The sequence below is a fragment of the Propithecus coquereli genome, unplaced genomic scaffold (genome assembly GCF_000956105.1).
Source record: "Propithecus coquereli isolate 6110/MARCELLA unplaced genomic scaffold, Pcoq_1.0 Scaffold34, whole genome shotgun sequence".
Taxonomy (NCBI): Eukaryota; Metazoa; Chordata; class Mammalia; order Primates; family Indriidae; genus Propithecus; species Propithecus coquereli.
In genome coordinates, this window is record NW_012149063.1 from 11,000,285 (window position 1) to 11,024,616 (window position 24,332).

At 40.5% G+C, this 24,332-nt stretch overlaps 1 protein-coding gene across 2 annotated transcripts in view; it reads right to left on the bottom strand.

The window, feature by feature from the left end:
• Window positions 1-16,011: 16,011 nt before the first annotated feature.
• PRKRA (protein kinase, interferon-inducible double stranded RNA dependent activator) overlaps window positions 16,012-24,332 on the bottom strand; it is a 24,404-nt gene continuing 16,083 nt past the window's right edge. The window contains exons 7-8 of one of the 2 annotated variants that reach the window (XM_012650799.1): window positions 19,818-19,992; window positions 16,012-16,862 (exon numbers count right to left, since the gene is read on the bottom strand). In XM_012650799.1, coding sequence (XP_012506253.1) covers window positions 16,705-16,862; window positions 19,818-19,992 — 333 coding nt within the window. In that variant the 3' untranslated portion in view covers window positions 16,012-16,704. The remainder of the gene's footprint in view (window positions 16,863-19,817; window positions 19,993-24,332) is intronic. The other variant, XM_012650800.1, reaches the window with a different exon arrangement.

The following is a 24,332-nucleotide window of genomic DNA, read 5'->3' on the forward strand; positions in this document are numbered from 1 at the left end:
GCCATGTGAATGAGGCCCTTCTAGATGAGGAGGGCCCCTGCCAATTGCGGGTGTACAGAAAGCCTAGTGGAGGTCTGTCAAGTGCTGCCCTGACCTGAAAAGGCCAACCCATGCACATATGAGCTAAATAAATGGTTGTCGTTTAAAGACGCTAACTTTGGGAGATAGTTTGCTATATAGCAATAACTAACTGATAAATGTATAGAGTGATATTATAGAAACAAGTCCGTAAAGAATTCTTCTAAATGGTACAATTTACATTTTTTAAAAATCTGGAAGTTTTCCCAAATGTGACCACAATCCGAAAAATAAAAAATGCACATGACATTATTATGGGCTGAATTGTTTCCCCGCAAAATTCATATGTTGAAGTCTTCACCCTCAGTACCTCAAAATATGACTGTATGTAGAGACAAGGCCTTTAAAGAGGTGACTGAATGAAAATGAGGCCCTTAGGCTGGGCACTAATCCAGTATAATTGGCATCCTTACAGGAAGAGGAAATTTGGACACATGAAGAGGCATCAGGGTGAGTGCACAGAGAAAAGACCATGTGAGGACACAGTGAGAGGCAGCCATCTGCAAGCCAGGGAAGGAGGACCCAGACTGAAATCAAAACTGCTGACACTTTGATCTTGGATTTCTGGGCTTCAGAACTGTGAGAAAATAAACCTCTATTGTTTATGCCACCCAGTCTGTGGTATTTTGTTATGGTCACCCTAGCAAACTAATTCATTATTAATAATGACTTGTGAAGCTGAAAGTAACTTCTAATAATAAGAAATACATTTTGACCAATCAAGCTACCAATAAAGTCAAATTTCAATCAACTTCTGTAGAAAATATTACAAAACCACTTTCATAAGAGAGTATATCAAAGAACGTGTGGCACCCCCAATGTAGGGAGGGAAGTATTATATAGGCATATTAGCCAGTTAATTCATAAAAATATATAATTTTTCTAGGTTTTGTGGTATTTGTCAGCCTAAGTTTTGATGTGCTGTGATTTCTCATTCTACATACATGTTAGCTTTCATACCTAATTTGCTATTTGTAAATCTTTTGCTCGCACAAATTTTAGAGAGGGTCCCCAAATTGTACGAGTTCCAGATCCCACAAAAGCTGGATCCAGTCCGTACTCCACCCAGTTTGGCCCCACAGAGACCTTAGGCTAATATTGAGCTGTGGGACAGGGCTTACTTCAGCCTACCCTGCAGTGAAAGACTGATTATAACTTTCCTTAAAAAGAGTCTTGTCAGAATCCCGGGTTTCAGCACCAAAAATGTCAGGATGGGAGTCTGCCCTCGGTTGTTTGTCTGCTCTTGGCCGAAGAATGACCACACACACCGAAGTGTCAAGTCCAGACTATTATCCAGTCCTCTGACTCTTTTCTTGGAAAAATCACCAGCAAGTCCAATACCATGGAGTAACCTCAGGCAGGGAACAGTTTCACAAGAGCAGCTCTTTATTGTAGAATAAAACAGGTCTGTCTCTGTGAGTGGTGACAAACAGACCGACTGACCGACTGACCAACTGACCGACTCACGGACTCACTGACCCACTCACTCCTCCCTGACTTCTCGGATTGTTTCCTTTTATTAGCCCAGTCTGGAGGAGGGCTCTTGACAGGTGTAGGATGTTATCAAATGATCAACAGGTGTCCTCAAAATTCCATCTGCCCCAGAGCTCCCTCTAAAAAAGCCCATCTGGGGGGGTGAACCGCAATGCAGTTCAAGCTAATGGCATATTCATTACCCTTAGTTTACTCTAATTCACTTTCTATATCTCATTATGCTGGGGCTGGGGAATTCCGAGGTTGATAAAGCAGTTCCTCCTTACCCAGGCATAGCAGTTCACTGGGATAGGATTAAGGGTGGGGCAAACCAAAATGGAATGTCTGCCCTTATCCTTCTTCCCAGGTAAAGCAATTTCCCAAAACAGCACCAAAACAGGGAACCCTCGTCCAGGAAAGAGCCGGAGATCCTGACTATCTACCTAACAGTCTGACTTGAGGAAAGATGAGATTTGTTCTCTGTGATTCACAGGACACACAGATGATCAACGAGTAGAAATTATAGGTAGGTAGATGTTTTTAAAACTACTGTAAGAAAGGCTTTACCTTCTTAAAATCCTTTTCATTCAACTATGCTATAGGAAAGACTGACTTTTCTTTCTAGTCTTTCTATATAGATAATATTACAAAATTGTGGTCATCCAATCAGTTGTCTTGTGGGGAGTGGGCTCTGTGGCCAGTGAGTGCACTGGAGCAGGCTTCCAGGAGTTGAAAGAAGAGATGGGTGGCAGCGGGCAGATGAGACATAGTCTTTATTGTCGGGGGGATGCAGCCTCGGTGAGAGCGTGGCTGAGAACATGGTGAGCACTTATATATGGCTCAGAACAATAGTGGCAATGTGCCATGGGAAAGCATTATCACATGGGTTCACATAGGAGATAGCACCTTGGTTACATAACCGTGCTGATTTATGCCTCCCTGGAAGGCCGGCGGAAGACACGCTGGTGATCATTTTAATTTGGTCTAGGAAACCTATTGCCTACATAACTGGATTTCCTTACATGTCTCTGTGAGGGTTCAAGCAGAGTCTGGGAGATTTGTTGGGGTGCAGTAAAGTGGAACCCAAACATCAGATGTGGATTGAACCTGATATCCTTCAAGTTTATAATTAACAGTGCTGACTCAGAAATAAAACACCAGCTTGGCCACTTGCTACTATGTATAATTTTATTTAATCTTCATTCCATTAAAGTTAGATACTAGATACTATTTTTACTCTCATTGTAATTGGAGTGTTTGGTTTATTTATATTTAATGTAAGTATTGCTTAAGTTGGATTTAGCTCTACAATTTTATTATTTGTTTTCTATTTGTTCCATTTTAGTTTTCGACCTTTTGTTTCTTTCCTTCTTTTGAGTTAGTTGCACATCTGGCCAAATATCAAGCGATACATGTGCAAGGTGAGACTCCGCAAAGCCCAGTGGAGAACAGTCATAGGGAGCAGTAAGCCAAATAGAGATTCTAGAGTCCTCCAGGGCTCAAAGACACAGGCATTCAGGACAGCCAGAAGAGAGAGACCTCAAAGAACACCCCAGGCCCCCATATGACATCCTAGAGGGCCATACTTGAGCAGTAGGGCTACTTTAACCTCTAGAAAGAGGCTATTTAGACCCATGCCAACAAAGCTTTAAAACAGCCTCATATATTAATAAGAATCAAGGTGATCCATCAGTAAATTAACTATCTGCCAGAAAGTACTCAATGCTCTCTAAAGAAAAACAACAAAATCCAGATTCATGACAATGTAGAATCAGTAATGTTTAGCATGTAATCTATCGAAATATAAGAGGCAGAAATGCAGAGTATGTGATATGCTGGACAATGCTGATCACCTGTTTTCCAACACTGGAGGACCTCTGGAATCTTGACTCAGTTTATCACTCCCCAGTGCTAACTGTTCTCTAATAGGCCTCAAGAATCTTACCCTGCGTGTATGCAGCTTGGTATTGGCTAAAGACTTCAGGGGGATTCTGAAGGAGGATGCAGGATTCTGGAGCCCTTCTCTAGACAGCTCCCTTCCCTCTGGTACCCTGCCTTGCTAACTCCAGCCAACTCAGTGACCCTGAAGTTTCTCTTTGGACTCCACTTCCCTACTCTGCAGTCCAAAATGTGCCCTTGGGCAGAAAGCTAAGGCCACCGTGGGACTCATATGTTTTCCCTGTCTTAGGTTAGCAATTTGTACTATGGTCGCACAAAGATTCTTTGCTTGACCAAGCTTTGGTCAGGCTCCTGAACCTTTTCCTAGGCCCACACCTGTACACTTCTTGTAAAATCCAGTTGTAGCAAAAATCCTGCTTAGTTGGTTTAGCAAGAACCTCCACCCTTGATATCTGACTGGGCTCCTTATCCTCTACCATACCCCAGATGATGTCTGAGAGTTAGGTAGTGAGGGATTCCGGGCCTCCTAGGGACGAAAATGGGTGCTGTTGCCCCCGTCTTGGTCTTGCCCAGCCCTGATTCCCCATAGCTGGGGGGAGGGAATATTCTATGACTCTGCCAATCAGAACTTGGCATGCCAGCTGCAAAAGAATGCAGAGGACTCTCTAGCCCATGGGCCAAGCAGCATAGGTACCATAGAGTCCAGAAATTGACCTAGAACAACCTGCATGTGTAGTTAAGACTCACATCATGTGACTCCCAACTGTCCAATCAAAGTGGTTCCATGGTGACATCTGAGCCACTAGGGAGGTCTCAGTTGGGCACTATAAAACAAGACGCAGGCCATAACCAGTCCCTTTTTGCACCCCTTCTTTTGCTCTCCCTTTGCTGCCACAATGGGTCTGGTCGTCATTGTGGCATATCTATCACACTCTGTAAACCTCTTGCTCTTGCTCTGTGATCCTATCTTTCTCTCCTCAATAAACCTCATTTCGTGCTTGCCTAACTTTGGTGCATCTGGTCATTCTTCAGCCACGAGCATCCCAAAAACCGACATTTCAGACTGAAACCTGACATGATCGCCCTGGCCTGTCTTGAGCAAGAATCCCGTTAAATCGATTTAGACAGAATCCCAGCCCCACCCTCACCCCTGATGTTTCCATTTAGTAATTTTCCATTCACTGACACCCCCCCACCCTGCTCCTTGTCTATAAATTCCCACTTGTCTATGCTGAGTTCACCATTGAGCCTAAATCTCTCCCCATCGCAGTGGTCCCTATACCTACCTGGATGGTCCTGAATGAAATCTGCATTATTGTGCTTTATAAGTGTCATTGAATATTTTTTTCTTTAACATGTCCAATATCTGAAAAGAGCTGCCTTGTGTCTTTTATCCAGTTTTAAAGTTGTTTACAGTGAGAGGAGGGCTAGCCCAGACATGCTCGTCTATGATGTCTGGTAGTAGAAGTCAGTTACCCTCATATTAGAAGAAACTGAGGAACCGAAAGGTTACGAAACTTGCTCCAGATCACACAGCAGTTTATGTGTGTTGGAGGTGGAATTCAAACCGAGGAAGTCTGTCTTCAGAATTGTTCACTTAATTACAGTATCATATAGCTTCTCAGAAAATGCTTTATATATGCATGTGAAATGTTTTGCCCAGTGTCAGAAAACATAGCAAGTACTTAATAAACTCTAGCTATATTATTCTTCAAAACCTTAAAGCTCAGTATGAATTTGTTCCTAGCACGGTGTTTCAAAGCAAAAGATGGTCAATAAGACATGAGTCGATATTCTTTATTAACACTAATTTTTATTATTGTCCTACTGTTAATATTAGCAAACGAAAACAGCATTGGCTTAAGTTCTTTATTAAGTGCATGAACTGTGAACTAAAAGAAAATATTAAGCCCTCCCCAGCTGACTGAATGGACCCCTCTCAGCCAAGAGGACCCCAGAAATACCCTAAAGCTGAGTTGCTGGCCATGAGAAGCAAGATCAGACAAGCCTAGCCAAGACATGACCCCCTCCCTTCTTGGAGATATCCTTTGTAACTCATTAATAGGCCTAAGGCTATGCAAGAGGAAGCATAAAACACACCTGCATGTCCTCAATTTACATAACATCACTTGAGTGTGGGGATATGGCTGGTGGCTTGTCTTTGTTTAACAGAATTCCTTATCTTAAAACGTTCCAGGCCGGGTGCGGTGGCTCACGCCCATAATCCTAGCACTCCGGGAGGCTGAGGCGGGTGGATCGCTCAAGGTCAGGAGTTCGAGACCAGCCTGAGCAAGAGCGAGATCCCCGTCTTTACTAAAAAATAGAAAGAAATGATCTGGACAACTAAAAATATATATATATAAAAAAATTAGCTGGGCATGGTGGCGCATGCCTGTAGTCCCAGCTACTTGGGAGGCTGAGGCAGAAGGATCCCTTGAGCCCAGGAGTCTGAGGTTGCTGTGAGCTAGGCTGATGCCACGGTACTCTAGCCCGGGCAACAGAGCAAGACTGTCTCAAAAAAAAAAAAACGTTCCAAGCCTTTAGGCAAAGCTTCATTTCTTTAACCAGTTACAAATCAAAGAGTCTATAAACCCTCTTATAACCTGTAAGCCCCTGCTTTGAGATGTCCCACCTTTTTGGGCCAAACCAATATATACCTTCCATGTATCGATTTGTAATTCCTGTCCCCTTGAAATGTATAAAACCAAACTGTAACCCAACCACAGCGAGTCCACTTGCTCAAGGCTTCTTGGGCATGGCTCCGGTGCCATTGTTAGGTTTCAGTCTGAAACCATGGGTTCTTGGCGCACCCATAGTGGAAGAATAACCAGACATGCCAAAGTTAGGCAAGCATGAAAATGAGGTTTATTGAAGAGAGAAAGGTAGGATTATAGGGCAAGAGCAAGATATAGGTTTACAGATACATACGCCATGATACATACGCCATGGATGGTGACCGGACCCATTGTCACAGCAGGGCAGGCAAAAGGAAGGGCAAAGAGAGAGAGAACTTGGGTAGGGTCTGTGTCCTGTTTTATTGTGTCCGGATTTTATAGTGTCCTCTGAACCACCTCCCTTGTGGGTTCAGGGGTCACCATGAAACCACTTTGATTAGACAGTTGGGAGTCACATGACCTGAGCCTTAACTACGCATGTGGGTTCCAGGTCACTTTCCAGGTCACTTTCTGGACTTTATGGTACCCATGTGGCTTAGCCTGTGGGCTAGAGAGTCCTCTGCATTCTTTTGCAGCTGTCGTGCCAAGTTCTGATTGGCAGATTCATAGAGTATTCCCTCCTCCCCCCAGCTCTGGAGAATCAGGGCTGGACGGGACCAAGATGGGGGCAACAGCACCCACTTTCATCCCTAGGAGACCCAGAATCCCTCATTATCTACCTAACACCATGGTCCTCAAATTTGGCTCAAAATAAACTTCTTTCAACTATTTTACAGAATTTGGCTTCTTTTCCATTGACAGAATAAAATATTAAGTCCTTAGCCTGCTTTCTTTTGCCATTAAAATTTACCTTTCTTAATTAACAACACAAGACAAAATGAATAAAATAATCCAAGCAATCAGGCATAGATGCTATTGATTTTTGAATTTCAAATCAATAAATACTGTGCAGTAACACACCCATCTGGCCGTAAAGGAGATTGCACTAGAATGAAGGCACAAGTTCACAAACAGGAATGCAAATATTTGTAATAGAACTCAGCACTTACTGTTAGGGTGGAAAGCTTAGTAGGTGCTCACGCCTCAGGTGGAGAAAGATTTCTCACATAGAGATTAAGATATAAAAAGTTAAAAAGTTTATTTTATCCTTTAGAAGGACAGAGAGAATGCGTGCGTGCGTGTGTGTGTGTGTGTGTGTGTGTGTGTGTGTGAAAGAGAGAGAGAGAGAGAGAGAGAGAAAGAAGGAGGGGAAGAGGGCAGGGAGATGGCGTGGCATCCCAAAGAAAGAAGGGGTACCTGTTGTGAGAACAAGTGGCTCGCTGATTTTAAGGGAGACGAAGAGAGAAAAAAATAGTGATGGCTGTCAGTTGATAACAAAAGCAGCAGCAGGTAGGTAACAAAAACTGCAAGGATGTCAAAGTCCAAGACTTGGTTTCCTGCTCTTCCTGGGATTATCACAGGAGATGTGACTCTGTCCTCCAGATATAGTTGAGGCTGTAGCTCGTTCTCCTGCTGTTTACTCAGGAACTCTGTAAAAGCAGATTCTCAAACAATTTTGAAAGAAATTTACATCTCTTTTCCGTTCATTCAGCTTTTTCAGAAGTTGTGCAAAACAGAACTCCTGCGGGGTACCTGTTAGTGAGAGAACTCATAGGATTGATCTTTAACTGTTCCTGGGGAAATTGTAGGATTAGGTATTTTCATATGTGGGATTAGGTATTTTCCTGTTGTTTTTGCAAAGCCACCCCTTTCATTCAGACTAACTGATTAGCTGTTAGATTTTCATTACACATTGTTCTCTGTAGATGGCCCTTTCGATAAGTCTTTTTTTTTTTGAGACAGAGTCTCCCTCTGTTGCCCTGAGTAGAGTGCCCTGGCATCAGCCTCGCTCACAGAAACCTCAAACTCCTAGGTTCAAGGGATCCTTGTGCCTCAGCCTTCCGAGTAGCTGGGACTACAGGTGCATGCCACCACACCTGGATAATTTTTTCTATTTTTGGTAGAGACGGGGCTGGTCTTGAACTCCTGAGCTCAAGTGACCCTTCCGCCTCAGCCTCCCAGAGTGCTAGGATTATAGGCATGAGCCTCCTTTTGATAAGTCTTAACCTAAAACAATTACAAAGGAAATGATACGTTTTTGGATAATATCAAGAGAAATCTTTTCAAAATGCAATAAGCCCTGCCATTGCAGCACATACGCACACCACTCACAGAGAACTTGTCTTAGTCCATTTAGTGTAGGAATACCTGAGGCTGGGTAATTCATAAAGAAAAAAGGTTTATTTGGCTCACAGTTCTGGATAGTTAGAAAGTTCAAGATTGGCATCTGCATCTGGTGAGGGTCTCAGGCTGCTTCTACTCATGGCAGAAGGTGAAGGGGAGCTGGTGTGTATCGAGATCACATGGTGAGAGAGGAAGCAAGAGAGCGAGGGCAGGAGGTGCCAGGGTCCTTTTAACAACCAGCTCTTTCAGGTACCAACAGAGGAGAACTCATCATCCCTGGATTGCAATAATCTATTCATGTGGGATCCACCCGCATGACCCAAACACCTCCTGCTAGGCCCCAACTTCTAACATCACCATACTGAGGATTAAATGTCACTATGAGATTTCTTGGGGACAAACAAACCATATCCAAACAGAGCAGACCTGCAAAAAGAAAAACTGGCTACAAACTCATAACTTGTCCTTTCTCTAGAAATTTAAATAAAAGGCAAAAGATATATGATCAAAGGAGAAACAAGAATATATCAGAGTTGTAATTTTATACAATTTATAAATTATGTGATTTATATGATTTTTCTATTATTTTGTCCTACTAAACCGTAACTCCATATCTTGTGTTGGGCTCTCAGGGAGCAAACTCAGAAGTAGACAGTGGGCAGCAGGGTTATTAGAGAATGCTTTTGGGATCACCACCTGTAGAAGGAATGGAAGATATCAGGATTGACTAGAAGGAGGAGTTGGTTGTGATACAGTCTCAACAAATTCTCAACTGATTCCAACTCTGGAGTTGGTTGGCCCTTCTGAATTGTCCCACGTTGGAGCAAGAGGGGCAGGTCTTTATTGCCCAGTCATTGGATACAGGCTGCCCAAATACAGGGGTGTCACCATGGCTACAGTGATACTCTTCAACTGAGGTATTCCAAAGAGGGCTGATAGCCAGAGGTGGCTTCATAGATGTGCAACCCGGATACTCACACATAGAAAGGCCCTCTACTTGGTTTAATACTCTGCTGTTGCTGTCTAAAAATTCTTAGTAATTTTTGATCAAGAAGCCCTGCATTTTCATTTTTTGCTGGGTCCTACAAATTATGCAATTGGACCTGCTGACAGCTGAGAGCTGCCTGCCCCCAACACTCCCCGCAGCTGGGGTGATGAGTCCCTCAGTCCTGAAGGAGGATCTGGGTGATAGATCACAGTGTTCACCACAGTCCACCCCTTGCATTGCTTGAATCCACTTCTTTGCTTAAGTTCTGGGGGCACTCTCCAGGATTCCAGGGTAGCCTCTTTCCCTGGAGGAAACTTATTAGAAGCAAGTTGGTGTGATGAACTATAATCCTCAACACAGCAACTGGTCTTGGGGCTACAACTCATCATCATCATTTTCCTCCTTTTCTATGCATTTTAGGTTTCTCTCATCCTTCACTAGCACTTCTGCTTGTCTCAGTGACTTACCTGGTGATGAAACCCAGCTCTTGGTCCTCAGAGGTTCTGAGTCCCTGGTCTTCATGCTCTTTTTAGGCTGATCATTGCTGCTACACTTGTTCATTTGCAATCAAAATTAGGCAAGAAAGTACCAAGAGGTGCCCAAGTGGATTGCCTGGGCACCAACATATTCCTCCTTGCTTCTACTGTGTAACAGCAGCACTACTTCCTCTTCCAATCAGATCAATTATCCCTTCCAGGAGGGTGACTCCTCTCTTTGCTTGCTACTTTCTTGGTACAAAGAGCCTGAAGTACCCAGCTAGCAGATGTAGCTTATAGTTCAATGAGACCCATGACAGTCTTCTTGAACCCTAAGCTACATTTGCTGTGGAAGTGTTTCTCCTTTGGAAAGCAAGACCTCTAAGTCACAGAGCCCACTGTCGTGGAAACAGGAAACAGAAATTCCCCAAGGGAATGATAATAAGCAGGGCCACTCCTGTCTCCACTCCGTGATTCCTGGACTCATGTATTGTATATATTGAAAACACAGAACCATGTAAAAGTCATTAAAGCGTACACATCATCTTGAAGGATGATACCCGCTGTAGTTATGCCTTCAACAGGCTTCTCCATCACTCTGTCAGGCTAGAAGCCTCTGGGTGATACAGTATGTGATATGACAAGTAGAGCCCATGGTCATTTGCCCACTCTCCTGCCTCTGCTGTAAAGTGGACCTCATGTGGTAGATAAAACATTATAAAAGCCTATAGTGATGCTGGCTGACACCCTGTAGATAGGAAAGGTGAATCACCTGGAATATATGTCTATCCTCCCTTTGGGAGGATTTCCCCTCATTGTTGCCTTTCAAGGCCACCCCTGAGTGCGGCTGTAGTACAGCTATCATCTATTTTCAGTTCACCCCTGTATACCCACCCACAAGTCAAACTCATGCATTTTTCTCTTCCATCAACTGGTCATGTGGGATCAGTGACAATAGATGTGAGCTAAGGGAGAGGCACTGGTGCAACACTGGTAGATGACATGGGGGCCTGGGGTACCTGCCAATGTAGCATGCTGTGCCCTCTGGCTGTGTTCCTGTTAGATACTAGATGTACAGAATCCAGCTCATGATGGATGGTCTTAGCTGCAAGGCCACCTGGCATCCCTTCATCAGATATTACATCTCTAGAAGGGCCCAGTGGCACATCAGGGGCTGTTTGTTGAAAGGTGTTTACTTCTCTGCTACATATTGCATGGCCTTGATCCAGAATCCTGGGTCTGCATTGTGATTTTCCCACTGTGACTTGTCATAAACTCCACACAGCATCTTTTCCTATACATCTAATACAAGAAGATCTCCTGGGTTGTATGGCACAAGTGGTAAAGCTGCAGGCTAGACCTGCTACAGAGCCCTTTCCTACTCTGGGCCCCATTCGAAATTGGCAGCCTTCTACATCATCCAGTATATGGGTCAGAGCAAGTATTCCCTGGTATGGAATATGCTGCCTCTAGAACTCAAAGAAACCTATCATATTTTATGTATCCTTTTTTGTGGGAGAGATACAAAATACAGTAATTTCTTGTTTACTTTGAGAGGGCATCCCCCCGACTATTTGACCCACCAGGGAGCTACCACTGGAAGTTCCTTGAATCTTTGTAGGGTTTATCTCTCACCCTTTCAGCACATGTGCCCTAGTTCCAACGTAGCTACTTCTGATCATCTTGTCCAATTAACGTGATGTAATCAATACAGTAGATCAGTGATGTTCTGCAGGATGCCCAGGTAGTCTTGGTCCTTCAGACTACATTATGATAAAAGGTGGGACATGGTTCTAAGAGAAAGACTATAAATGTTCATTGCTGTCTGGTCCAAGGTAATGTGAACTGCTTCTGATCTTCTTTTCTTATAGAGATGTAAAAGGATGTATTTGTCAGATCAATAGCTGCATATTATATGCCTTGATGCCATGTTAATCTGCTCTAGCAAAGATGCCCATAGCTGGCACCATAGCTACAACTGGGGCCACTACCTATGGAGTCTGCCGTAGTCCACTGCATGGTTTTTGTAGGGGCTAGATTGGCAAATTAAATGGAGATATAATGTGAACTATTATCCCTGAATCCTTTAGGTCTTTCAAGATGGCATTAATTTCTGCCATTCCCTGAAATACAATATTATTTTTGATTTACTATTTTGGAATGGGAAATGGGCCAGTTTCTAAAGCTCCCACCTGACCTTTACCACTGTGATAGCTCTTACTACACAGGCGAAGAAACCTGGTGCCACTAATCAAGTATATTTATTGCGATTATACACTCAAGGACTACGTAGGTCTGTGGATATATTGTGAGCCAGACTTGGGCCAGGTCTCCTATGTATTACTTGTCCTCTATAGTCTTTAATTGGGGGCAAATAGTGACATTTCAGGCCTGTGGATAACAGTGTTGACTCAGTCCCTGTGTCCAACAGACATCAAAATGTTGAGCATTCTCCTTTCGGTTACCTGAGTAATGACTATAGATCCCTCTGGAGAAGGACTGGGGAATCATCATTGTGCACATTTGTGGTATTGCATGATCCTTCCTCCTGGGGACCTGGACTCTCCTTTAGTTAATGGGTCTGGGCCCAACAATTGGCTCAGGTCTGAAAATTGGGCAAGGGATCATATTTTTTATTGGGGTGATTGCCCTTGGCCTCCTGATCATTTATCTTGATTTAGATTGTACAGATTGAGCAGTACCCTTGCTGACTGACCGTCGATTTTGCCATGTTCTATTGACCATCTCCGTACTTTTCTGGCTGGCATGCAGACTTTCCACTTACTGTAATTGTATCCACCTGGCTTCTGACAGCTACCGATGCCATATATCCTCTGTTTTTCTGAGGTCCTATCACATCCATTGCTATCAGTGGGCCCAGGTCTGTAATAGCATCTCCTATCCCCATTCCTGGCCTACAAAGGAGAAGCACCACCGAACTTCTTAGTCATTCCTGGGGCCACTCTCACTAACACATTCCTTACAGCTTTGGTAAATGGAATTTCTTCTGGACCCTCCCAAAGAATGCAACAATTTGGTGGGTTTTCCAGCTTTATATAGTATATTCACTCTAGCATGCCCACTTCTCCATGGCAGTTCTGGAATTTCCCTCTCACTCTGTATGGGCTGTTTTTTCCATGCTTGTAGGAGTCATCCTAACTGCATGTTTGGAACACTACCCCAATCCTTGCCAGAATATTAAATCCAGTATCCTGGGAGTGTGCTCCCACACTGATAAACTCTACTCGGATCTCACTCCCACTGTGAAGCACTGTCAATATTCAGTCCCTTGCACATTCTCCCAGATCTGCTGGTGTGTATCAGCTAGGTCCCATGGCTTGTTTTGGGTTATATTACCTTTTCACCTTATCAGATCTACATGTCTCTGATTGGGTTGTGATTTAACTCTTGTTACTAGCTTAGTTGCCAAGAGAGGAATTGGTGGCAGATTTGGAGGAATGCATATGTTGTCCTGAGGAGAAATCTCTTCACTGTCTTCAAGCAGAGGGGCCACACCAGCCTTTATTAGGGAAGGATGGGACACTTCTGTAGCCTTAGAGCATTCAGAAAACCTGAGAATTCCAGATTTTCAGGTGGATCAACCCAGAGGGTCCCACGCCATGTATCAGGGCTCCATTTTTTTCCAATCAGGGCCCTGACCATGGAATAACAGACCTGCCTAGGTTAGGTTTTAACTTCTTTGGATTTCTACTATTCTCATGATTAAGTCCTGGTCCTGGTCCTGGTCCTGAGCTTTCTGTCCCCACTGGCTTCAGAAGATGACAGTCTCATTGCAAGCTACTGGGAAGGCCTTCTGGCTTTCACCTTTAGTTTTTAATTACGAACTAATCACTCCCATTCTTTCATCTTTTTCCAAGGCATCGGTGGAGCTTAGCATCAATTCTATTGTCCTTACTGTTTCCCTCCATATTTCTTAATGGCCTGACATACAGTGGCATCCATTCCCTTCCACTGGCAGGCCATCCCAGTTCACTGCTGGTTAAAATTTTAACAACAGCACTGTCACAGTGTGCTAAGGGTTATCTGCGCTCTACCTACCACCTGTGAGGGGGCGGGTCTCATCCTATAAACCACATGGCAGCATAAGAACCAGATCCAAAATCCCAGTGAAGTACACACTTTCTTGCACTTCTTCTGGTACCTAGTATGACAGGTTGGGCTTCCTGGGAAACAGACTCTGAGAAGACATTAGTGAGTAGATTTATTAGGGATTGCTAGCTGAGGAAGGAAGGGAAGCTCCACTGGGTGGTGGGAGAATATGGACTATGATGCAATCTCAAAGGTGTTCTCAGCTGACCCTATGGGGAACTCTAAAGCTGGGATGGACTTTCAGATTGTCCTAATATGGGGCAAAGGAACTAGTGTTTGAATGCAGGCTGCCCCAGGAAGGAAATGTGACCTCAGGTAAGGTGGCTCTCTTCAGTTAAGGCAATTGTGGAAAGATCTGACAACTGAGGGCCATCTACCAGCAGACTCCCAGAGTGAGGAAACTAAGTCCTCCAGCACTGATGGGGAGTCTGAGTGGCATATCATAGCACTCCCTGAGAGCAGGGCAGCGGCTGTTCATGAAATAACATAATGTGGGGCAACACTGCATTCCAAGAGGCCACTACAACGCTGGGCACAGTAGTGCTCAATAATTTATGATATTAGCATTTTCATCATACCGTGTTGTTGCTATCTTCATCTTTTTAATTCATGTATTGCTTACTGGATGCCTATCACGTGCTAGAACTGTTGCCATCAGTATCTCTATGGCATAGTTGCCTGTTCAGCCGATCTGGGAAACTAACATATATTTAACAGTTATGACCAATTAGATGGGTTAAGAGCCTTAACAGAATGGTGAACAAAATGGTGTTAAAGAATATACCTGATAGTCCTATAAGAATTCCTACCTCCCTAGAAAGTCTGGACAGTCTGACAGGTGATATGTGAACAGCGTCCGTAAGAATGCACATTGTCTCCAGAGCCAGACGCAGGGAAAGCAGAGGCAGCAGGAAGAGCTGGTCTTCTGGGCACCTTATCCTCAGATCTCCTTTTTGTCAATATATTTGGACTGTTCACAATCAAATGATATCCTTTCCCACACTTGAACCTCATCTCCTTCCATTGCCTTATGAAATCTTCTCCTAATCTATCCTCGTTGAAGTCAGCATTTCACTATACAGAAGAGTCTAATGTCATCCCTAGAGTGAGTTCACTGTGCCCTTCCTATATTCCAGAGCATTCACAAATACCCAAGATTAGTACAATCTTAATGAGCCACAAGATCCTGTTATGCCTTTGTTTCCAGTCTTTAAGTCTACTCCTCAACCTCATCAAAAAAAGTACCTAAACTTCCATGATCAATATACATATAACATAGAACTATGTTAAGTGCTCTTTAGAATTTTAAATAAGTAACACATACTGGTTTTCCTTTATTATTTTATTCCCGAAGGATTCCAATAGGTATTTCTTTTCAGATAGAAAAATATTTGTTACGTCCTTCTGGATTAATACTTGAGATTGTCAAGACCTACCTTCATCATTCATAGCTTGCTTTTTCTACGAGGCTTTCCCTGAGCTCTGAACATAGGGCAGAGAGACTTTCATCTAACCCAAAGCTAGCACTAGCTAGCACTGACAGATGAAGACTTGAGGTGTTACAAAATATATGGAAACATAAAAGGTAAAATTAAAATTTGTGTGAGACTTATTTCCTAGTCTTTGAGTTACTCATTGCTGTATTAAGAACATTCTTTTAACTGAGTGAACTGGAATGGTGGTTTTTTGGTAATTCTACTTTTTTCTTTCTTTTTTTTGAGAGTCTCACTCTGTTGCCCCAGCTGGAGTGCAGTGGAATCATCATAGTTCACTGCAACCTCAAATTCCTGGGCTCAAGCCATCCTCCTGCCTCAGCCTCCCGAGTAGCTGGGACTATAAGTGTGCACCACAATGCCTGGCTAATTTTTCTATTTCTCGTAGAGATGGGGTCTTGCTCTTGCTCAGGCTGGTCTCCAACTCCTGGCATCAAGTCATCCTCCTGCCTCGGCCTCCCAGAGTGCTAGGATTATGCCTGGCCTGTTTGTTGGTAATTCTACTAATGCTTTTTCAACTACTAATTCATCTATGAATGATTATGCCAGAAAAATACAAGGTTGTACCTGCTTAAAGAAAATAAGTGATTCGTCACATGTAAACTTGTAAATTTTGCTTATTATTTTTTGTTTTAGCTTTTGACTTTCAGAAGTAAACTAGAGATATATAAATAACAGAATATCCACATTAAAATGTTATTCACAAGAACAGCTAAAAACAACAGGGCCACAGTCAAGTTGGTAGCTCTTTAATAAAATGAGCAGGACTCCATTATAACAGCTCTTTATTACATGGATTCAAATACACGGCAGACCAATCACGTTCCCTGAAATTTAACGATCACTTTTCAAATCCTGTTAGTGCTATCCCTCAACACTCTAATTCCAAAAGGCTTCCTTCAAATTCCCTTTGCAAAGCCTTGCACAAAGAAGAGTTTAAGCACCAGTAAGAAAGACTGTTGTTAGCAGTAGTTTTATTTCATCATCATCATCATCATCAACAAACATGCAGTTTCTTCCTCCGATGTGCATGGCACTGTAAAATGGGTGCTATGCTCTGCCTTGTGGTACAAAGTTTATAAATACAATATGCCAATACAAAGTTGAAGCCATTAAAAAGAGCTTAATAACACTACTAGGAGATAATTAAATCTGGAGTGTTGATGGAATCTACGAAGAGATTTAGAAACAACACATAAACCAAACATTATGGTAAATGTTTTACTTGGGAAGGGGTGAGAGGGGAACTTTTTACGTGCTACTGAAGGGTTTTCAAAGGTGTTCCAAGTTCACTTTCTTTCTGCTATTATCTTTAAATACTGCAAAGCATTGTGAGCTGCATCACTTTGTGCATTGCCACAGGAGATACCCGAGCCATGGCAGACTGTGATGGGACTGGTTGACAGTTCAGCAAGACATTGATACTGTCCGTTGGCGCTCAGTTCTTCTGTAATGACACATTCAAAAATGATGATTAATGCCAAGTATGTATAAAGCAGATCCTTTGTAAAAACAATACAGTTTTTATTATTGTCTTTCTCTTTGGGCATCCATGGTATACTACTCCAGTAACTTATCATCTTTGTCATGCTTGCACAAACAAAAACCCCAAACAACTGCTTCGCTACAACAGTAGTTCTCAAATGTACTGTGCTTCATAATCACCTGTTGGAACTTTAAAGAAATACAGATGTCTAAGCTTCACTCTAGTCCACTCAATCAGAAATGTAGGATTGGGGGTAGCTGATTTTACATTTTAAAAAAAGCTCCCAAGGCAATTCTAAGGCAGGTAGTTGAACAGAGTTTGCAAATGACTGAACTACATCTACTTTCTTAAAAGAGAAAGAACCATTTGCTGGAGAATTGGAGAGACTGTATTTTCCACTAGGAAGTCATTTTCAGGAGGCATGTGAACCAGGAAATAACCTGGTTCAGGGTAAAACTTCCCTTGTACTTTCATGTTCTTTTTTTTAAAAAAATATTTTTTATTGATATATATTTATGGGATTGTGCATTCATATTCTTAGACGGTAAGTCTGTGCAGAGACTCTAGTTCTTTCTATATATTATAAATGGGTTGTGGTGTTTTAAAAACAATACCTAATCTAAGAAACAAATGTTCTTCTCAATTGATGAATCACTCTTACTAAAGATGGGTGAAATGAGGCAAAGAGAAGTAGAAGTGGGGTATGATTTATTTAAAATGGTCATGATTAAATGTTATTTTAGGTAGTTGATTTAGTAGAAAATATCCAGATACAATGGGATTATTTAATGAATGAAGAGGCTTTCTACTTTTAGTGTTTAGGTTCTTTATTAAAAATTGAGGTAAAATTAACATATCATAAAATTGACCATTTTAAAGTGAACAATTTAGTGGCATTTTGTGTTCAAAATATTGTGTAACCACCACCTCTATCTAGTCCCCAAACATTTTCATCACCCCAAGAGGAAATTCATGGCCATTAAGCAGTTACTCCCCATTCTCTCCTCTCTCAGCCCCTGGCAACCGACAATCTGTGTTCTGTGTCTATGGATTAAACTATTTTGGATGTTTTATATAAATGGAATCTCATAATATGCAACTTTTTATGTCTGGCTTCTTTCATTTTGCATGTTTTTGAGGGTTATCCATGTTGTAGCATATATCAGAAATTCATTCCTTTTTGTGGCTGAATAATATTTAATTGTATGGCTATTCCACCATTTATTTAGTCACTTATTTGTTGATGGACATTTGGGCTGTTTTTACCTTTTTGGCTTTTATGAATAGTGCTGCTATGAACATGTGTGTACAGGTAGGTATTTGTTTGAATATAAGTGTTTAATTCTTTTGGGCATATATCTAGAAGTAGAGTTGCCAGGTCATATGGTAATTCATTTCAGGAACTGAAAATCTTTTTCCATGCTGGTTGAACCATTTTACATTCCCACCAGCAATGTGTAAGGTTCCAATTTCTCTACATCCTCACCGACACTTGCTATTTTTCCAGTTTCTTGGTTACGGCCACCATAGTGGGTAGGAAGTGGTACCTCACTGTGGTTTTGATTTGCATTTCCTTATTGACTGATGATATTGAGAATCTTTTCACATGTTTTTGGTCATTTGTATATCTTCTTTGGAGAGTATCTAGGTTCTTTTGAAGGTCGCTGCATAGAATTTAGCCAAATGAACAGACTCTGATTTTTAGACTGCTTTCTACATCTGTAAGAACTATGTAGTTTTTAAAATTGGTAAAAAGTGTTTCAAAGACATCATTAATTCATAATCTAAAAATTCATCTCAGGTTTCCTTTTTCTTCCTAGATTCTGTATCTTCCATAGTCCTATTCGTGATATGGCTCATTCATTTCTGTATTCCAAACCCTCAACAAACTGTAGCCACTAACAAATATTTATTGGAAGAATGGTCTCTCCTTGGCCATCTTTTCTGAACATCTGTCTGCACTAACTTTCTAGGTTCTACATCTTCTTAGTTAATTAAGACATTGCACTCGACCCATCCTTCAATCCCAAAGTAGCAGAGAGTATCAGAAGTTTTTACAGCTCCTATATACCCTACTTTCCCAATTCTAGTAGCTCTGACAGGTTAGGAACCCACATCTCACTGAAGGTAGAAGAAGGATATCAAATTCCTCATGCATTATGCTGATGTTAAATCAAGCCGCCAAATACAAACATACACACACACATGCACATAATTAACTAGCTTTATAAATTGAATTAAAATAAAATCCACACTGACTTGCTTTCCCATCTGTCCATATTTGTCTATCTAAATGATTAAGGGCTAGATGAGGGTGGCTGGGATGAGATAAAGCTATAAATTCACTTGTCTCCATTTACATCCCAGAATCAGCATACAGTGACAAAGCAGAGAGAAGAGGTCTGGCCCTCACAAACTTGGCACTTGTGCTAGAAATGTGGGTGCCTTTTCATTCGCCAGGCAGCCCATCAAGGCTAGTTTAACAACCAGGGCATCTGCTGGGACTCTTCCCCTAATCTTGCTCTACCACTCACTAGCTATGTGGTTTTGAGAAAGTTTCTCAAACTTTCTGTGCCTGACTTTCTTCACTTATAAATAAGGATAATAGAACTTACTTCATAGAGTCAGCATGAGGATTCAGTAAGTAGATATATGCAATGTCCTTAGGAAAGTACCCAGCACACAGTAAAACTCTATAAATCTTATCTATTGTTTTTATCACTATAACTGTATAGATGTTAGCTATTATTACTATTCACAAGAATGGGGCATATCAATTACACATATTACTGTTATGCTAATTATATACAGTTAGAATCTCTGATCAATGAAATAAATTATAATAGAAATGTTTGTGTCTCCAACACATTTTAAAAAGAAACGTTTCTTGGGATAATCCAAAGAAAAAAATCATACCTATATCCAAATATGTTATATTAAAACCTTGTTCCTTGGCAATTTCACTAAGCAGCTGGATGTAATCTGTATTTGGAATACTAAGGAGGCTTCTTTTCAGTAAGTTGATCTTTTCACCAGGAGAATTCCTCAAGGAATGCCAAGTACATCCTAAAGAATGTCCTACTACATTTGTCTGAAAAACAGAGATGAAGATTTAGACTCTTAATAGGACTGGGCTCCAACACCAGTAACGGTATAATTAAAAGTACGTATTAAGCACTCACATTTAATACTTTATAAAGCATGTTTAAATGGATGCCATTTGGTTAACTTTCAAATTTAAAAAAGACAACACAAACAAGTACACATATTTAACAAATACTATGATATATTTAAAGAAGAGAAGTACTTGCAATAATATACTGAAAAGTACTGAAAAATATAATTTTGCATAGTACAAAAGCTTCTCAGCCAGATTTTCTGATGGTCACATTGAGAAGTATAAGATATTTCAGAGCACCATAAGCAAATCTACAAATAATTATATCTGCGTAGTAGAGCAGTTTATAAATTAAAATATTAAAAATAATTTTCATATTTTTATTTTTTTGATATTAAATACCAATCACTATAACTGACAGCTATTAATATAAGGCAGAAAACAAAAAATAAATGGGCAAGTGGATTTGAAAAGAACAAGTCATTCAAGTGAATGGCAGGGTGTCAAAAAGTTCTTATCACACCTCTATCCCAGAACCCAAATGAGTTGTTTTTCTTCCTTTTTCTTTCTCCTTTTCCTCTTGCTTTTATTCTCCTTTATATCCTCCCCTTTTCATCAATGTTCTTAGAATGCTTTCTATTTCCATGTTGGTTTATGGCTCTCAAATTGCTTTCACATGCCATTAATAAAAACAACTACTTTCTGAAGTAAGTAGGGCAACTATCGTTAGTTCTATTTTATTAATGAGCCTGACAGAGGTGAAGGGATTTTCACAAGATTATAGGGATGGCCATGATATAGAATTAAGTAATTTGTTAAATTTACTAAATAAAAATTTACATTCTTTGATTGGCACTTTAAAAATACTGTTTTTTTTTTTAAAAATTATATTTCCTCCACATGGTAAAAAAAAATAGACACGATAAGAACAAATACATGATGAAGAGCACAGTCTCGCTTCCTTACCCCTTCCCGGAAGACCTTGTTTTACTCCCCAGAGGTACTCACTGTTAAACAATTCTTTGGTATCTTTCCATAAATGTTTTATGCAAGTCCGCACACACTAATCTTTTAAAGTAAAAATGACAGCTTACTCTTTTACATCTTGTTCATTTTTCTCATGTCAGCACATATATATGCACTATATTTATCTTATCAGTCTCCGACTATGGGTTTTAAGTTGTTTCTGGCTTCTTGCTTTTACTAACAATGCTGCAATAAACACTTTCCACTTGGATGAGTTTCTCTATAGAATTATTTCTAGAAATGGAACTGCTGAGTCAAAACATGTATACTTTTAATTTTGATAAATACTTCCAAATTGATTTTGGAACCAATTTATACTCCCATCAACTATCTTGGAGGAGGCTTGTTTTCTCACATCCTCACCAATACCAGGTGTCAAACTCTGTAGTATCAAAAGGTGAAAATATCTGATCTTGTATGAATGAAGTTGAACGTTAAAAAAATTTTTTTTCTTTAATCATTTGCATTTCTTCTACTGGGTTGTCTTTTTCATTGATGTTTAAGAGCTTTATATGTAGTACTGAAAACAGTCCCTTAACAGTTATGTGTTGAAAATGATTTCTTTCCACTTTGTTTTTAGTCTCTTGATTTTATTTACACATTTGTTTTTTGCTGTGCAGTAGGTTTTATGTTGTCAAATTTATGAATCTTTTACTTTAAGCTTCTAGGTTTTAAGTTATGCTTAAAAACGTTTTTCCATGCTAAGATTTTTGAAAAGGAAAACTGTTTTCTAATACCGTTTTAACTCCTATGTTCAAATCTTTGATCCATCTAAAATTTATTTTGGTGTAAACAATAAGGTAGCAACCTAAACATATGTCATACACATACAAACACATAATATATATACATTCTCCCCAAATGTATCTGCCAGTTGTTTCTACATTATTACTGAATAATCTATCCTCTCACCCACTGATATGAAACGTCACTATTGCCATATAGCGTGTTCCTTTATGGGTTAACATCTACTCCTGGATTCTTTATTCTATCCTTTGTCTATTTTTGTACCAGTAACCAGTTTAACAACTATAGTTTTACAGTCTGTTTTATTCTCTGGTAGGGTAGCTAGCACCCACTCAATCCCCTACTCTTCCTTTTTGGTTTTCCTGGCTATTCTTGAGGGCTTACTTTTCCAAACATCAAGGCCCAAAATGAACTCTGGTAGATTTTGAATGAAAACTATTTTACCTTTTTATAAATTTACAATATTGAGTCTCCCTATTGAAACAAAGAGAGCACTTCACATTTATTCAATTTCTGTTACAACCCTCAGTAGAGTTTTAAAGTTTTCCTCACATGAGTCCTGCATTTCTTCTTAAGTTTATTTTCAGACATACCATCCCCTTTCCTGCTATTAATTAATTAATTAATTAGAGACAGGGTCTCATCTGTTGCCCACACTGGAGCACAGTAGCACATTCATTGCTCCCTGCAACCTCAAACTTCTGGGCTCAAGTGATCCTACCGTCTCGGCCTCCCAAAGTGTTGGGGATTATAGGTGTGAGCCACCACACCAGGCCTCTATTATTTAAAATGGCCTCTATACTATTTAAAATGGGATCTTCTAGGCTGGGCGCAGTGGCTCACGCCTGTAATCCTAGCACTCTGGGACGTCGAGGCGGGTGGATTGTTTGAGCTCAGGAGTTCGAAACCAGCCTGAGCAAGAGTGACACTCCGTCTCTGCTAAAAATAGAAAGAAATTAATCGGACAACTAAAAATATATAGAAAAAAATTAGCCGGGCATGGTGGTGCATGCCTGTAATCCCAGCTACTTGGGAGGCTGAGGCAGGAGGATCGCTTGAGCCCAGGAGTTTGAGGTTGCTGTGAGCTAGGCTAACGCCACGGCACTCACTCTAGCCAGGGCAACACAGTGAGACTCTGTCTCAAAAAAAAAAAAAAAAAAAATGGGATCTACATTCTAGCTTTCACTATTTGTAAATAAGAAAACTATTGACTTTGTTTTGGTTATTTTTCAGGATAGATTGTCTATTTTTATACAAAATGATCAATATTATCCAGCTTCATAAGTTTTGTTAATCAAAGTGAAACATACATACAGTAAAAAAATCAAATAGTACACAAGTGTAATATAAAAGCAACAACCCATAAGCCTTGCCCTCTCCCAACCTTTACTCCTCAGCTTCCCAGAAACAATAATTTTTAACTTTCTATTTTTAATTATTCTGGTTGTTCTTGTTATAATTCTAAATAATATGAGAAAGGTACTGACTTCGTATATTAATTTCATGATCAGTTACCTTGATTAATTCTCTTATTGTTTCTAGTAGTTATTCTCTAGGATTTTACAGGGATACAATTGTATCATTTGCAGTTAATAATCATTTTTACCTCTTTTCTTATTTCTAAGTTCTTATTGTTTCTCTTGTCTAATTATTAAATATATTGGTAGGTACTTCTAAAACAAGGTTAAATAAAAATGGTGTTAGGGGGCATCCTTCTCTTATTTCTAAAATTAATGAGAATAAGTGTAATGTGTAAAAATGTAACCATGACTATGATTTTTTTGAAAGTTTTTATCAGCAATGACTGCTGAGTTCTATCAAATATCTTTTTGGCATCCACTGAGAGGATTATGTGTTTCTTCTCCTTTCACCCACTCATGTGGTTAATTATAGTAACCAATTTACTAACCTTCAAAGGTCCTTGTATTCATGAAATAAACCCTACTTGCCTATGGTACATTATTCTTTTAATGTTCTACTGAATATCTCACAAAGATGTTTCACCATAAAGGACATTGATCCATAATTTTTTTCTGCTGGGATTTGTTATTGTCAGGTTTTGGTGTTTATGTTATGCTGGTTTTGGAGAATAAATTTAGAAGCGTCCCTTATACTACATATATTGCCTGAAAGAGTTTAAATAGTATGGGAAATTTTCTCTTCCATGAATATTTAACCAATTTCTCCTATAAACCCATTTGTGCTTTGTGATTTTTGTGTTATCTTGGATCCAAATAAAAAGAAGTAAATGCAATGTTTTACATTTTTCTATCAAAAAAGTAAAATCAGGTCGGGCGCGGTGGCTCACGCCTGTAATCCTAGCACTCTGGGAGGCCGAGGGGGGTGGATTGTTTGAGCTCAGGAGTTTGAAACCAACCTGAGCAAGAGCGAGACCCTGTCTCTACTAAAAATAGAAAGAAATTAATCGTACAACTAAAAATATATAGAAAAAAATTAGCCGGGCATGGTGGCGCATGCCTGTAGTCCCAGCTACTCGGGAGGCTGAGGCAGGAGGATCACTTGAGCCCAGGAGTTTGAGG